General features: G+C 43.9%; 1 protein-coding gene across 10 annotated transcripts in view; it reads right to left on the bottom strand.

The window, feature by feature from the left end:
- The window catches only part of LOC120871946 (zinc finger protein 420-like), a 719,570-nt gene that overhangs the window by 612,434 nt on the left and 92,038 nt on the right, over positions 1-15,098 (bottom strand). For 2 of the 10 annotated variants that reach the window (XM_040251979.1, XM_040251981.1), the window contains exons 2-4: positions 14,334-14,421; positions 12,749-12,875; positions 4,390-6,744 (exon numbers count right to left, since the gene is read on the bottom strand). In XM_040251979.1, coding sequence (XP_040107913.1) covers positions 4,703-6,744; positions 12,749-12,875; positions 14,334-14,348 — 2,184 coding nt within the window. In that variant the 5' untranslated portion in view covers positions 14,349-14,421 and the 3' untranslated portion in view covers positions 4,390-4,702. Of the gene's footprint in view, positions 1-4,389; positions 6,745-6,895; positions 8,163-12,257; positions 12,465-12,748; positions 14,422-14,508; positions 15,061-15,098 lie in introns of those variants that run through there. The other 8 variants (XM_040251987.1, XM_040251986.1, XM_040251993.1 and 5 more) reach the window with 8 other exon arrangements.

Here is a 15,098-nt window from a genome sequence, read left to right as displayed (position 1 = left end):
CTACATCACAACTTAATTATCCATATCCAAACAGCTGGAGCCAGTTACCCACTCCCTCTACCTGCACTACCAGGTTATTCCATTTCATTCACCTAATCTGTCTCCCTAGTCTATCCCTGTGTCTCTTTTTGCTCCCATCTACCCTCCTGCTGTTTCTCCCCTCCTATTTCTTCCTTCACATCTGTCCTGCTCCTCTCTTCAACTTGTTCCCCTCTTGCACTCTTTCCCCCCAACCTGACTGCCCTCAGTCTCCATTATTTCTGGTCCTTTCTTCCCCTGACTCTCCTACACCTGACTCGGGAGGGAAGGGAACAGGGCACAGCCCTTAAAAGAATGACTCAGTCATTAAGCCTATGACAAAACCCAGTTATAACTAGTTAGAGCCAAGATGGCGGAAGATTTGACTGCCAACAAACCTTGAACTTCATTCTGTGCTCGTCGTGACATAGTTAAATGACATGCTCATAGGTGCTATGACAGTTCTGACGCCAACCGTCAAAGGCCAGAAAGTCGGGGGTGGGAGGTGGCCCAATTCCCAGAAGTCTCCATCTCTCCCGAAAATAGCTTAAATAATTACTCCACTCTCTAGACTGTGAAATTCCTCAGCCCCTAAAAACTAACCACCTTATATTTCAGGGTCGCTTTCACCTTCTGAGACTGACTGCATTCTGCCTATGGAACTTGGATTATCACAGGGCCTCTCTGTGAGATGACCTGCTTTATAGCTGTGGAATGTGTGTGGGCACGCGCATCGGCTCAGTACTGTCCGACTCTTTTGCGACCCCCATGGACTTGTAGGCCGCCAGGCTCTTTTGTCCATGGGCGTATCCAGCAAGAATACTGGAGTGGGTTGCCATGCCCTCCTCCAGGGGATCTTTCCGACCCAGGGATTGAATCCACGTCTCCTAAGGATTCTGCATTGGCAGGCGATTCTTTACCACTGGTGCCTCCTGGGAGGCCCTGTGGAATGTGTATCTCTCTCAATAAATCTACTACTTACCTATCACTTTGCCTCTTGCTGAATTCCGTCTGCACTTCGATGTAAAGAACCGCATCATTAAGTCCTGAGACCAGGTGTGCAATATTAAGACCCTGGATTCCAGTCCAAATGGGGAGTGTGGTTTCGCTTCTTTCTCCCTAACTCTCTCCTCACTCTCTGGCACCCCAGGGTGATACGTCTTTCCTGCTCTTCCTCAGCTCTTCTTGCCACTAGTCCTCTTTCTCTCCCAACACCAGGAGACTCTGAAGGCCACGGTTCCAACTCATCTTCTCTCCGACACCCTGTGTGAAGTTCCTCGTCACTGCTGCTCTCTAACCTCTGGAGATCGGGCTCTTTCTCTGTTTCATTCACCTGCTACATTCAATCAGGATTTAATTGCTTTCACTTGATCTTCTCTTTCTTTACAAGTCCCTGAGCCATCTTCAGTGTTCTCGTTGTTTCTTCCTCATGCTTTTCTCAGTCGCTCTGTTATCTGCTTGATTCCCTTTGCCCCCAAATTTTAAGGGGTGGCGACTGAATAAGATGCCCTGGGACCCAAAGGGACCGTTTTCCAACTGAGTTGAATTTGACACAGAACACTGGTGTCACACGGGCAGGTCCTGGTAGCACTCTGCGGTAGGGTGATGGGACGGGCTGACAGGAAGGGGAGGCCTGTGGAGCCGAAGGACCGGCGAGGACAGAGGGGCTGGGAGGGAGGGGGTCTCAGGACTCGGGTGGGCTCTCCAGGATCCCAGGCCCCCGGAGAGAACACTGCTTCTCCAGGAGCGGGGCGACCCGGCTCTATCTTCAGGGTCTGACAGGGCGAGACGGGTGATGCCATCGTCGAATTCACTTTGTTCTCTTAGCAGGGGACGTTGGAGGCGGAGGTGGCAAAGGATTTAAAGGAGGAAAATGTCTCGAAAGGCGGTGTTTACGTGGGTCGAGGGCAAAAAAGCCAAGGGCTCAGGGACCCGCCTCGTGATTTTAACCTAAAGGAAAACATAGTCGAATAGGTCGACGTGTGGATTTACTGGGGGCAGAGGGCCGGATGCTAGGATTTAAGGTCCTGAAAGTGAAGTCAGGGGTACCGCGCAGCACCGATTTACACAAGAAACGAGAGACTTGGTACAGCACACCCGACTTCGCATTCTCCGGTTCCGCAAGGAGCTGCCGGTGCGGTGTTGTGGTGCGGCCTCCGGGGCGGGGCCTGAGCGGAGTGCTATCGGCGAGGGGCGGGGCGAGGGGGGAGCGCGGGGCGGCTGGGGACGGGAGGTCCCTCCCCGTACCTTGAAATTGCTGATTTGTGGCTCAGAGGTTAAAGCGTCTACCTGCAATGTGGGAGACCTGGGTTCGATCCCTGGGTCGGGAAGATCCCCTGGAGAAGGAAATGGCAACCCACTCCAGTATTCTTGCCTGGAGAATCCCATGGACGGAAGACCTGGTAGGCTGCAGTCCATGGGGTCGCAAAGAGTCGGACACGACTGTGCGACTTCACTTTCACCCGTCTGTCTGGAAAGAGGATTGAGGCGCAGGTCCAAGCTAGAAAAGTGTTAACTCTTGCTGCCCAGCGTGACTTGTGCTCTGCACTACCAGCTTCCCGGTCTTGAAGAAACTGCGCGTGCGCATAAGGACTGTGGGCGGGGCCTGAGCAGAGCACTACCAGCAAGGGGCGGGGCGTGAAGAACCCGGGCTTGCGCTACGACTGAGAGGGAGGGACGAGAGCCCGGTAGAGGTTCCCTCCCAAGTTTACCTTTTCGAGGTTTAGACACGCTTGAGGGTCTTTGTATCTTATGAATAGGAGGGCTTCCTGCTTAGCTTAAGTTACTGTCTCTAACAAGTTTTAAACCCTTACAGTTGTGTGGGCCACTTATTTTGGAAATTTCTTTTTAACAAGTTGAAAACAGTTTAAGTCAAAAGCTATTTTTGCCAGCGGTTGACCGACCGTTGGTCCTGAACTGAGAAAACTGCGATCTCAGTGAGGAGTAGCTGTGGGGCGGTAATTGGATCCAGAAACATTGCCTGCAATCAAAATTTAAGCAATTAAATTAAAAAGAACTGGAGTTATCTGTGTAGGAATTACAAATTAGAATATGAAACACAAAATTCTCAATGGGTGGAATGGACGATATAATACTAAACGCTACAGAACAGCATTTTTTTTTTTTTTTTTCAGAATTTTTCTCCATGGAAGGGTCTAGGCAGCCAGGCTTCTCCTTTTCTTTCCTGATTTTAGGCTTTTATTTCCGAAGTGGGTCTACTCAGCCTCAAGCAGCTACCCCTTGGATGAGCTCACTGCGGTCCCAGCTGAACTTACACTCACCCATTGCGCTTGGTGAGGGTGAGGACTGTCTGGGTGGAGGACTCTGCCTCTGCCCGCCTCTGCTGTTCCTGGCCAGATCCCTTCCCACTCTTCCAGGGCAAAGGACCCCTGCACACATCAACCCCCTAGGGTTGAAGGCCATACCAGAGGGTGTACTAGTTTCATTTTGTGTTCTTCTAATTTGCTGACCATGTGTGGAGTATGTAACTACAGTCCAGGCTTGTCTGCATCAAGAATAAAATGGTAAGCCAATGGAATACACTCTACCACCTCATCTAGGTTATTTTTAAAACATGGAGACAAACACCGACCTCTGTCACTTACAGTCATGCAAGTCAAATACCCCAAAGCAAAGGCCTGGTGTGTGGACTTGGATTCTCCCCCAGACCCATTGCTCTCCCTGATGCCCCCATCACACCAGCTCTACCTTGTCCCCAAGTGGCTCATCACAGCTGGAGAAAAACAGCCCCAAACTGACTGTTCTTGATTCAGATTCCTGGCTGTTTCCTCACATTCCCTGTGTGTCTGCTCCATACCTTTCCTGTGGAGCTCCTCAAAAATCCACCTCCACCTCTCCCATCTTTTTTTTTTTTTTTCAAAGGCCCTATTTATTGTCCACTGAGCTCCTGGAGCAAAGAAAGAGATCTCCTCTAACTGCCTCAACAGTCTGCCTCAGGACCTGTGTTCTCTCCTCAGTACTGACTGTGAATAGCCTTAACCCACCTCTAGCTGTTGGTGATCCTGAAATTGTGCCTTTATGCCAACTCCACTCTGTGTCAGGACAGCATGGCATTTTTCCTCCTCTGCTAAACACACACACAATCTTACACACACACACACACCCTCTAAACCTTTTTATGCACTCTACCATCTTTAAAGGGCTTCCCTGGTGTCTCGGATGGTAAAGAATCGGCCTGCAATGCAGGAGACCTGGATTCAATCCCTAGGTTGGGAAGATCCCCTAGAGGAGGGTACGGCAACCCACTCCAGTATTCTTGCCTGGGAAATCCAAAAAACCCTGGTGGTCTGCAGTCCACGGGGCTGCAAATAGCTGGACACAACTGAGCGACTGAGTACAACCACAAAAGTATACATTTTTGACAAAGCTGATCACAGGAATCATATTTATAAGGTTTCTCTCTAGTAAGAATTTTGTTACATTCCAGAAGGCTTTAACTTTGGCTACCCTTTGCCAAAATTTTATTTGTGTGGTTTCTTTTAAAGATGTACATTCTGCCACCAAATAAATGTTAGGCACAGTTACAGGCTTTGCCACATACGTATGTTTTAAATGATTTCTCTCCTTAAGGGGGTCTCTGATTTTAAGGTCTGACTACCTACATATTTTATCTCAATCATTATATTTGTAAGATTTCTATTATTTTTCAATGATGCCCAAAGCTTTAGCTTTTAATAAAAGCACTGCCACATAGATTAAGTTTATAATGTTTCTTTTCAGTATGTATTTTCTGATGCCTACCCAGGTTTGTAAACTGAGTAAAAGCTCTTCCACACTCATGACACTTGTAAGGTTTCTCGCCAGTATGAATGATCTTGTGTCGATTGAGATGTGAACCATCTGTAAAGGCTTTGCCACACTCGTTACACTGATAAGACTTCTCTCCAATATGAGTTCTCTCGTGACGCCAAAGTTGTGAATTTTGGGTAAAAGCCTTATCACATTTATTACATTTATAAGGTCTTTCTCCTGTACGAATTCTCTGATGTGCCACAAGGCTTGAATGCTGGATAAAAGCCTTGCCACATAAACTGCATTTGAGTTCTCCAGTGAGAGTTTTCTCATGACTGCAAAGTTGTGAATGTTGGACCAATGCCTTACAGCACACATCATATTTGTAAGGTTTCTCTCCAGTATGAGTTCTCTCAAGATCCCAAAGCTGCGAATGTTGGATCAAAGGCTTAACACACACATTGCACTTACTCGGTTTCTTTCCACTGTGCCTTCTCTGATGCCTACTAAGACTTGAAACTTGGGTAAAAGCTTTGTCACACTCATCACATTTGTAAGGTTTCTCTCCAGTGTGGGTGGTCTTATGTTGAGTAAGATTTGAATGTTTCGTAAAGGCTTTGCCACACTCAGTACATACATAAGGTTTCTCCCCAGTATGGATTCTCATATGTTGAGTAAGGATTGACCGCACGGGAAAGGCTTTGCCGCATTCATTACATTTGTAAGGTTTCTCACCAGTATGGATTTTCTCATGAATCCAAAGGAGTGAACGTTGAATAAATGACTTACCACATTCTTTACACTTATAAGGTTTCTCCCCAGTGTGCAGCCTCTGATGACTTGCAAGGATTGAATTTCGACTGAAGACCTTGCCACAGACATCACATTTGTATGGTTTCTCTCCTGTATGGATTATCTGATGGTTCCTTAGGGCTGAGTGCACACTAAATGCTTTGCCACACTCATTACATCTGTAAGGTTTCTCTCCAGTATGGACTACCTTATGTTGAGTAAGATTTGAATGCTTCCTAAAGGCCTTCCCACACTCATTACATCTGTAAGGTTTCTCTCCTGTATGGATTCTCTTATGCTGAGTAAGGCTTGAGCGCTTCCTAAAGGCTTTGCCACATTCATTACATTTGTAAGATTTCTCTCCAAAGTGCACTGTCTGATGACTTACAAGGACTGACTTTCGACTGAAGGCCTTGCCACAGACATCACATTCATAGACTTTCTTTCTTGTATGGATCAACTGATGTCTAGTGAGGTTTGAGCACTGATTAAAGGTTTTGCCACACTCTTTACATTTGTAAGGTTTCTCTCCTGTATGAATTCTCTGATGACACGCGAGGTGTGAATTTCGACTAAACACCTTACCACATACATCACAATTATAAGGTTTCTCTCCCGTATGGATTAACTGATGTCTGCTGAGGTTTGAGCTGTAAGGAAAGGTTTTGTCACACTCATTACATTTATAATGTTTTTCCTTGTATGCTTTCTGGTCTTGTGTCAGTATTGAAGGGTGAATAAAATCATTCCCATAAGGATTAGAATTGTTGGTTTGGACAATAGGAGAAATTGTCTGCAATGGTAAAAATGACGTGTTATTGTTGCTACTCTTGTCAGCTTCATTAAATTCATCAATTTTCTCTTCACTTTTAAATATACACCATTCATCCTGAAAGCTTAATGCAAGCTTATTTTCAATAGGTTTGTTTCCTGGATCCCTTCTAGCATGTTGATTTTTTCCATCAGTGAGATTTTCATTATTGTTTACAGACATTCCTTTGTCATTTCCTTCATCATCTGTCCACTGACACTCAAAGACATGTATATTTTCCTGGATTTCCATGAAGTAAAAATCTCTGATTTCATGACTTTCATATCTTCCCAACATCACTCTCTGGAATACTCCTGTATCCCTGTTTGCTTTTGGTTTCAATTTCTTGATCACATGTATATGAGAGACAGCTACAAGATATAAAGAATCATAGGTATCCTATTAATTACAGATGGTAAATAAATGTTTCATATTGAAAAGGTGATATTACACCAAAGGCATTACCAATCCTGGACAGTTACTAAACTTTCCAACCATGACCTTCAAGTTTTCAGACACAACTAAAGAAACAGGATCTTTTATTAAAGAATAATTGCAAGTAATTCAAGTTAATTTTAGGGTAGCCTAGTCACTCAATGACAAAATCACTCACATTGTGCAAACTTACGTTAGCTCTCAAAGAATGGATATTTTCCACCATGACCTCAAAGATCACATATCTTTTGGCAGTAAACATACTGCTGTCTCATAACTGAGGAGAAAAATCTACTATACATATTTTATGCATAATTACTATACATATATAAAAGAATAGTCAATGTATTGTAATGCTGCTGCTGCTAAGTTGCTTCAGTCGTGTCCGAATCTGTGCAACCCCACAGACGGCAGCCCACCAGGCTCCTCTGTACCTGGGATTCTCTAGGCAAGAACACTGGAGTGGGTTGCCATTTCCTTCTCCAATGCATGAAAGTGAAAAGTGAAAGTGAAATCGCTCAGTCCTGCCCAACTCTTAGTGACCCCATGGACTGCAGCCTACCAGGCTCCTCCGTCCATAGGATTTTCCAGGCAAGAGTACTGGAGTGGGTTGCTGTTGCCTTCTCTGATTGTAATGCTCAATAATCCAAAACAAGCTTTAGCTAATAAATAATCTAAATAACTTGTAGTTTAAAATTGCAAAACCATTGTAGAACTGAGAAAATAAAACAATTTATAAGAAAACAAAATATTTATCTTAATACACATTATATATCCACATGTACCCACTGAGAGAAAGCATTTTACAACATTAAGAGATGCTATGTATCAGATATATTGCATAATGCATGCTGAAAGATCATCTATAAATCTCAATATAAATTGAAAATTATTCCAGTAAACCATGATAAAGTCAGCATAGATAATAAGTCACCATATTACAGAAAATTTTTACTCTGCAGAACTCTAGACATTCCCCTTAAGAATAAAGAAAGAACTTATATTCTAGTAGGAGCACACAATATGAAAGCTGGGAGTTATATAGAAATCACTGACTTATGAACTATCATGTCAGGAAAATACATAACATTATAAAAAAGAACTGGAAAAAGAAGTCAGAAGTCACATTTATGATTTCATGACTGCAGCTATATCACAGTCAACTAATAGAGAAATTCCCTGTCTATGCACTGCCCTTTAGTTATCCTGGTCACTGGCCCCAAATCATATGTGATACATTGCATGTGCTTTGAGAATTTATTAACAAAGGTCAGAGACAACACTGTTGAGAACATACTGGAAAATAAAAACATGCACAGGAGCTTCCCTGGTGGTCCAGTGGTTAAGAATCCACCTGCAATACAAGGGACACCAGTTTGATCCCTGGGAAGATCCTACATGCCATGGATCAGCTAAGCCTGTGCACCACAAACACTGAACCCTAGAGCTCTAGAGCCCAGAAGCTACAACTTCTGAAGCCCAAGCACCTTACAACCACTATTTTAAAAATAAGGACAGCAGACTCACAGGATTTATGTACCTGACACCAATGCACACAGGAAGCGAGAGAAAGACAATCTGAACCTGTATTTGCAGAATCAGAAAACATGTTCTGGAGCACAACTGGCTATTCAGGCAGCACACATTATAAAATACTACAATGAATACCAGGAGCTGAGAAAGAAATAATTCATGGGAGATAACAAGAGCTCTAACAGTCACTCTTGGCTATCCCTCCTGGAATTGGCTTTTGAGTCATCAGCCCTGTACATACTGCTTTAGGTTCTGTCGGGAGAAAGTTGTTCAGTGGATGAACATGCGTGCATATGTGCTCAGTCATGTCCAACTCTTTGTGACCGCCATGGACTGTAGCCCACCAGTCTCCTCTGTCCATGGGACTTCCCAGAAAAAAAATACTGGAGTAGGTTACCATTTTCCTTTTTCAGGGGATCTTCCCAACACAGGGATCCAACCCACATCTCTCCTGCATTGGCAGGCAGATTTTTTTATCACTGTGCCACCTGGGCTTCCAAAGAATTGCACAAGAGTGACTAGAATAGTAACCTTGGAAGAAAAGAACTGGCAGGCTCTGAGACTGAATTCAAAGCCTCCCAATACCCAGAGCTGCCCTCAGGAGGAAATGCAAAGCAAAACTACAGTGACATACCACCTCACACCTAGCAGAATGGCCATCATAAAAAAGTCAAGGGATAGAAAGCAGAGGTGAAGATATGGAGAAAAGGCAATCCACTGCAATACTGGTGGAAATGTAAACTGGTGCAGCCACCATAAAAAAAGAGTATGTAGAATTCCTCAAAATATTAAAAAAAAAAAAAAAAAAAAGGAGAAGGACAACCATAAGATAGCAATCTCACTTCTGGGACTACACTGAAAGGAAATAAAAGCACTCTCAGATATCTGCAATGCTCTGCTGTTGCAGCATTATTTACAATAGCGAAGACATGAAAAAAAGCTAAGTGTCCAACAGTGTGTAAAGAAATTTTAAAGTATTATACATACAATGGAATACTGTTCAGCAAAAAAAAAAAAAAGTAAATCTTGCTATCTGTACCAATACAGACCTTCATGGCATTAAGCTAAGTGAAGTAAGTCAGGAGAGAAATACAAATAGTTATGACCTCACTTACATCACATATTTATGGAATCTTAAAAACAAAAGCCAAATGATTAGAAAAAGAGAGTAGAAGAGTGATTGCAGAGGCAGGGGAATATTATTACATACAATGGAATATTATTACATACAGGGGAATATTACTACATACAATGGAATATTATTACATGCAATGGAATATTATTACATACAATGGAATATTATTACATACAGGGGAATATTATTGCAGTTTTAGTTATAAGGTGAATACATTCAGATCTAATATACAGCATGGTGACTACTGTTAACAAAACTGTCTTATATACTCAAACTTGATTAGACAGTAGACGTTAAATGTTCTCACCGCACACACACACGCACAAATTGTAATTATGTGACTTGATGGGTGTGTTAAGTGTGTTCTGGTAATTATTTAGTAATATATGTATATCACATCATCACTGTACACTTTACATTTATACCATGTTACATGGATTGAAGTGAAGTGAAAATTAGTCGTGTCCGACTCTTTGCGAAACCATGAACTATACAGTCCATGGAATTCTCCAGGCCAGAATACAGGAGTGGGTAGCTTTTCCCTTCTCCAGGGGATCTTCCCAACCCAGGGATCAAACCCAGGTCTCCCGCATTACAGGCGGATTGTTTACCAGCTGACCCACAAGGGAAGCCCGAAAATACTGGAGTGGATAGCCTATCCCTTCTCCAGCGGATCTTCCAACCCAGGAATTGAACCAGGGTCTCCTGCATTGCAGGTGGATTCTTTACCAGCTGAGCTATCAGAACTCATGCTATGGTCTGTGTCCACATAACATATGTGGATTACATGTCAATAAATATGGGAAAAAAGAAAATACAAAGGAGTGCACAAAAGAAATCCTGGTTGACCATGTGAATAAGAATTTAAAAAAAGAGAGAGAGAGAGAAAGGAAGAAAAGATTGGGAAAAGAAGATCTCAGGAGAACAAAACAGAGCCAAAGCTAGAGAAGGAAGGAAGAAGAAGATGAAAGGAATTAAGAGAATTAAAAAAACTACAACCACAAAACTTAAAGTTGGTTCTTTGAAAAGAAAGACAAAATTTACACTCAGCAAGATTAAGAAAAAAATCAGAAGATTCAAATAGCTAAAGTCGGAAATGAAAGAGGGAACATTACAACTGGTCACAACTGATTCTACAGAAATCAAAAGGATTATAAGAGAATACTATGAGCAATTCTGGCTTCCAAGGTGGCACTAGTGGTAAAAGAACCCACCTGCCAATGCATCTGATGGAATCAAGAAAGAGAGACCAACAGAAAAAGACTATCCCATTCTCCTCAAAGTCAAGGAAGCAAAGAATTCTCAGGAGCCAGATGATGGAGTGTAGATGGTGATAAACACTTTGCCTTGGTCTGTGTGGGAGCTGTTGCAGCACCACTGAGCGTGAAAAGATAAACTTTACATATTGCAGGACAGAACAAGTCAGCTGCTGCCGCTGCTGCTAAGCCCGACTCTGTGCGACCCCACAGACGGCAGCCCACCAGGCTCCCCCGTCCCTGGGATTCTCCAGGCAAGAACACTGGAGTGGGTTGCCATTTCCTTCTCCAGTGCGTGAAAGTGAAAAGTGAAAGTAAAGTCGCTCAGTCGTGTCCGACTCTTCGAGACCCCATGGACTGCAGCCCACCAGGCTCCTCCATCCATGGGATTTTCCAGGCAAGAGTCCTGGAGTCGGGGAACAAGTCAGGGAGGAAAAAATTTTCCTCTGAAAATTCACAAGAAATAAACTTCTGTTTTCCCATAGACATCTCCCACTTAGGGAGAGTTTCCCAAACACTATTAATGGTGCGGTTTCCTCACTGCCCTTCTGAGCTCTGACCTGTGTTGGCACCTTTGATACATTCCCATTTGTTTACTTTTTTTTTTTTTCTATTTTCACTTCATTCTCTAGAATCTAGAGTTCTTTCCCTTGCTCTAAGATGGAGATAATGTTCAGAAACAGAAAAGAACAGCCTTCCATGGGTGGTGCAGTGGATAAGAATCTGCCTCCCAATGCAGGGGACACAGGTTCAATCCCTGGTCCAGGAAGATCCTACATTCCTTAGAACAACTACGCCCTTTTGCCACAACTATCAAACCCAAGATCTAGAGCCCATGAGCTGCCACTACTAAAGCCCACTTGCCCTAGAGCCTGTGCTTTGCAATAAGAGAAGCCATTTCTTTCTGGGGATGTGCTGGTCCCCAATCTGCCCAGGACTGCGGGGATGGCTCCGGGGCTTGGGAAAGCCAAACTGCCAAGACTCAAAACAACCTCCTTCCCATCTGGGAGGCTGGGTGTCCTCATGTCTCTGGCTTCTCTGTCCCAGTGGTCAGAGCCTAGAGCCCACGGCCCCCAAAAGAGAGCTCTCGGCAGACAAAGCCAGTGGCCAAGCCTTACCTGTCCCTCCTGGCCTGCCGGCCTGGAGTCGTGTGCCTTGGCCTGTCAGTATTTATTGCCTCCATATGTACTGTCTTCTGGGCCCGCTGGCCTGCCACCTCTGCCTCCAGGCTTGGTGCCACCATCCCCAGCGGGCCCTCCCTGGACCAGCCTGGACAACCATGTGACCAGGCTTGCACAGCTGGAGCCGTCCCCTCTGCCTGCACCCCACCCTACCCCACCCTTCGTCGGTCAGGCCCAGGCCAAGAATGCACAGGGTCCTGTCCCTGATTCTTCTTTTCTGACCAGGAAATAAACTTCCCCTTAAGAGAGGAAAAAAAAGAGAGAGAGAGAGAAGCCATTTCAATGAGAAACCTGCACAGCATAAGAAGAGTAGCCCCTGCTCGCGACAACTAGAGAAAGCCCAAGCAAAGCAGTGAAGACCTAGTGCAGCCAAAAATAAACAAACAATTTAGAAGAAAAGAAAAGAAATCCCAGCTCCTCACTCAGCTGAGGGGTGAGGACATTACAAGGGGGAGGTCTGGGAAAATACTTCACACATTCATCTACTGCCTCCTTCTGAACGCAGAGGGAATAGCGTAATATGCGGGTCTCGAGCTCTCTTCCTAGAATTACTGAATCAAAAGCAGAGGGAGAGAAAACGGAATTCAGGATTTTACAAGTTTGCCATTGGACTTTGTAAATACTTAAGCTCTGGAACAACTCCTAGTGTATCATGAAATGTGCATATTTCTGAAGAAATGGTTAAATTCCTGATGCCAATCACAAAGCTTTGCATGTCTGAGTCAACAAGGCTTTGAGGTCAGTCAAGCAAAACAGGGGCTCCCAAGAGGCACAGAGGGAAAATGCAGAGATACCCCAGGGCAGATCCCAACTTCTAGAGGAAAGTGATCCTCACCCACAGAGAGCAGGTTCCTGTAGGTCTCCAGCATCACGTCCCTATACAAGGCCCTCTGAGCAGGGTCCAGGCATTCCCACTCCTCCTGAGAGAATTCGATGGCCACATCCTTAAAGGTCAAATGTCCCTGAAATAAAAAATATATCTCACTGAGGGACTACGAGGAGAGTTCTTATCTTCACACGAAATGAGGAGAGAGGATCAACTGGGTTGGAGAATGGGTTTTGACAGATTCCAGTACAGGCATTTTGAGCAAGTTACGTGCCTCGAATTTTCATTTCTTTGCTTCTGTAAGAGAATTTGATATCCTCCAAATCAGTGTGGATGACTGATTTCTGTGGATGATACATGAAATATACAAGCAAAAATGAAACAGGTTGGCTACACAGGAGAGTCAGATATTCTGTTGTACACACTGAGTGGGATTCAATATGCAGATGAGATAGTGAGTGGTGTCCTGAGAGATGAAAAAGTCCACAGTAACTTTACAAAAAGATCGGGATTTAACATCAAGATGAGGATAACAAGAGAAATGACAAAAAGCGTTTCAATACTTCCTATGTGCTAAGCGTTACTCTTAATGCTTTACGTGTATTGACAGTTACTACATGCATTAACATAAAGGGTTCCCTGAGAAAGTTGAAACGAGTACAAGGTGAACGTGTGCAAATGCATAATGTGTGCACACATCCACACATAATGTTTCCATTTTTACTATTTAAATTATTAATGTGACAGTGTAAAAAAGTTAAGATATAATCTCAATTGCTAAAAAATATAAAACTTACTATAAAATGATGTCTTTTATAAAAGCCATGAACTTGCACATGCATGCATGTACACACACATGTAAATATCCAATTCACTAAAATGAGAGTAGCTGTTTCAACATATTTTGGGTAAGTTTTTAAATTATCATTCTTACTTAATGTAGTTCAGCACCTCTGGGACAAGGAAAATGTTCTAATCTTACATAATTTAGTTTGTCAACATTATTCTACAGTAGGTTAGCAAAGAACCAGTACAAGCATGAATATATAATACTTCAATCTCTGTAAAATACATATAACTCAAAATGCAAATATAATTTTACCCATTTAAATCCAGATAAGTAACTATTAACAAAAGCCAGAGTTTGTTTATTCCACTAACAAAATATTGATTCAAAATTGGAAAGGATATTAGTGGTATACAGGGGCTTCCCTCATAGCTCAGTTGGTAAAGAATCTGCCTGCAATGCAGGAGACCCGGGTTCGATCCCTGGGTTGGGAAGATCCCCTGGAGAAGGAAATGGCTACCCACTCCAGTAGTTTTGCCTGGAGAATCCCATAGACAGAGGAGCCTGGCAGGCTAGTCAATGGGGTCGCAAGAGTGCAAGAGTCAGACACGACTTGGTGACTAAACCACCATTAGTGGTATACATTAAAACAGTAGGGTGAAAAGTTCTTGAATTAAAAATTGGAAAAAAAAAAAAAAACACTTTTATTGAGCAAGAACATACTTAACCATCAGAGAAGACTGGTAATTCTGAAGCAGGGCATTTTGGAAGGACCGACAAAACAATCAACTGAGGATATGACTTCACCTGAGAAAGAGCCATTCTTGACCTCTTTTCTTTCCTCTTCTGCCTCCTCTGGATTTCTTCCTCAGAGGTGAATCTTTCGAGGTCAATCCTGAAAGTTGAAAACAGGCTGTTTAAGGCTTAGAATCAACATCCCCTTTCCTGTGCCACAACCACACACACACAGGGAAGACCTCACCATATGGAAGAGACAGTCCTCTGCTGCCCACTGTCGCAAGACGTGCGTGTAGGCACCCGCCAGGACAAAGGCACCATCTTCCCTGCACACAGCGCTCCCATGGGCTCAGCCCAGAACCTGTTTTAACAACATCACAGGAATACACTTCCCTCTGCCAAATCCACTGTCTTCATTCTTCCACAGGTGAGATCATGTTACTCAATTCAACCCATGCATGCACATCTCAGCCTCAGCATCTGTGAGTCCCAGGAAACCTGAGTTAAGATGCTATGGTACCCGCACCATTTCACGCAGCCCACATCATCCATAAACCCACTTGCAGATGCTCCAGCCAGAACAGCAACATCCTTTGCGAACAGTTCCGTACACCCTGTGATCCCACAACTATGCCTGGGACACACACACACACGCAATTCACTGGGCTCATCCAGAGGCCCACACTTGCTCCCACAACTCTCCTGCAGACCCCGACAGGCTCCCCTCCATTTTCTCCGTTTTTCCTCCTCTCCTCCATGCAGGCATGAACAAACAGAGCTGAAAGGCACAGAGACCTCTGGGCACCAGCACTGTAAGAGGAACGCACAGAAGCT

This window comes from Oryx dammah, unplaced genomic scaffold (assembly GCF_014754425.2).
Source record: "Oryx dammah isolate SB20612 unplaced genomic scaffold, SCBI_Odam_1.1 HiC_scaffold_13, whole genome shotgun sequence".
In the NCBI taxonomy this organism is placed as follows: Eukaryota; Metazoa; Chordata; class Mammalia; order Artiodactyla; family Bovidae; genus Oryx; species Oryx dammah.
The sequence above is the reverse complement of the archived record's forward strand: the minus strand, read 5'-3'. Positions and strand labels throughout refer to the sequence as shown.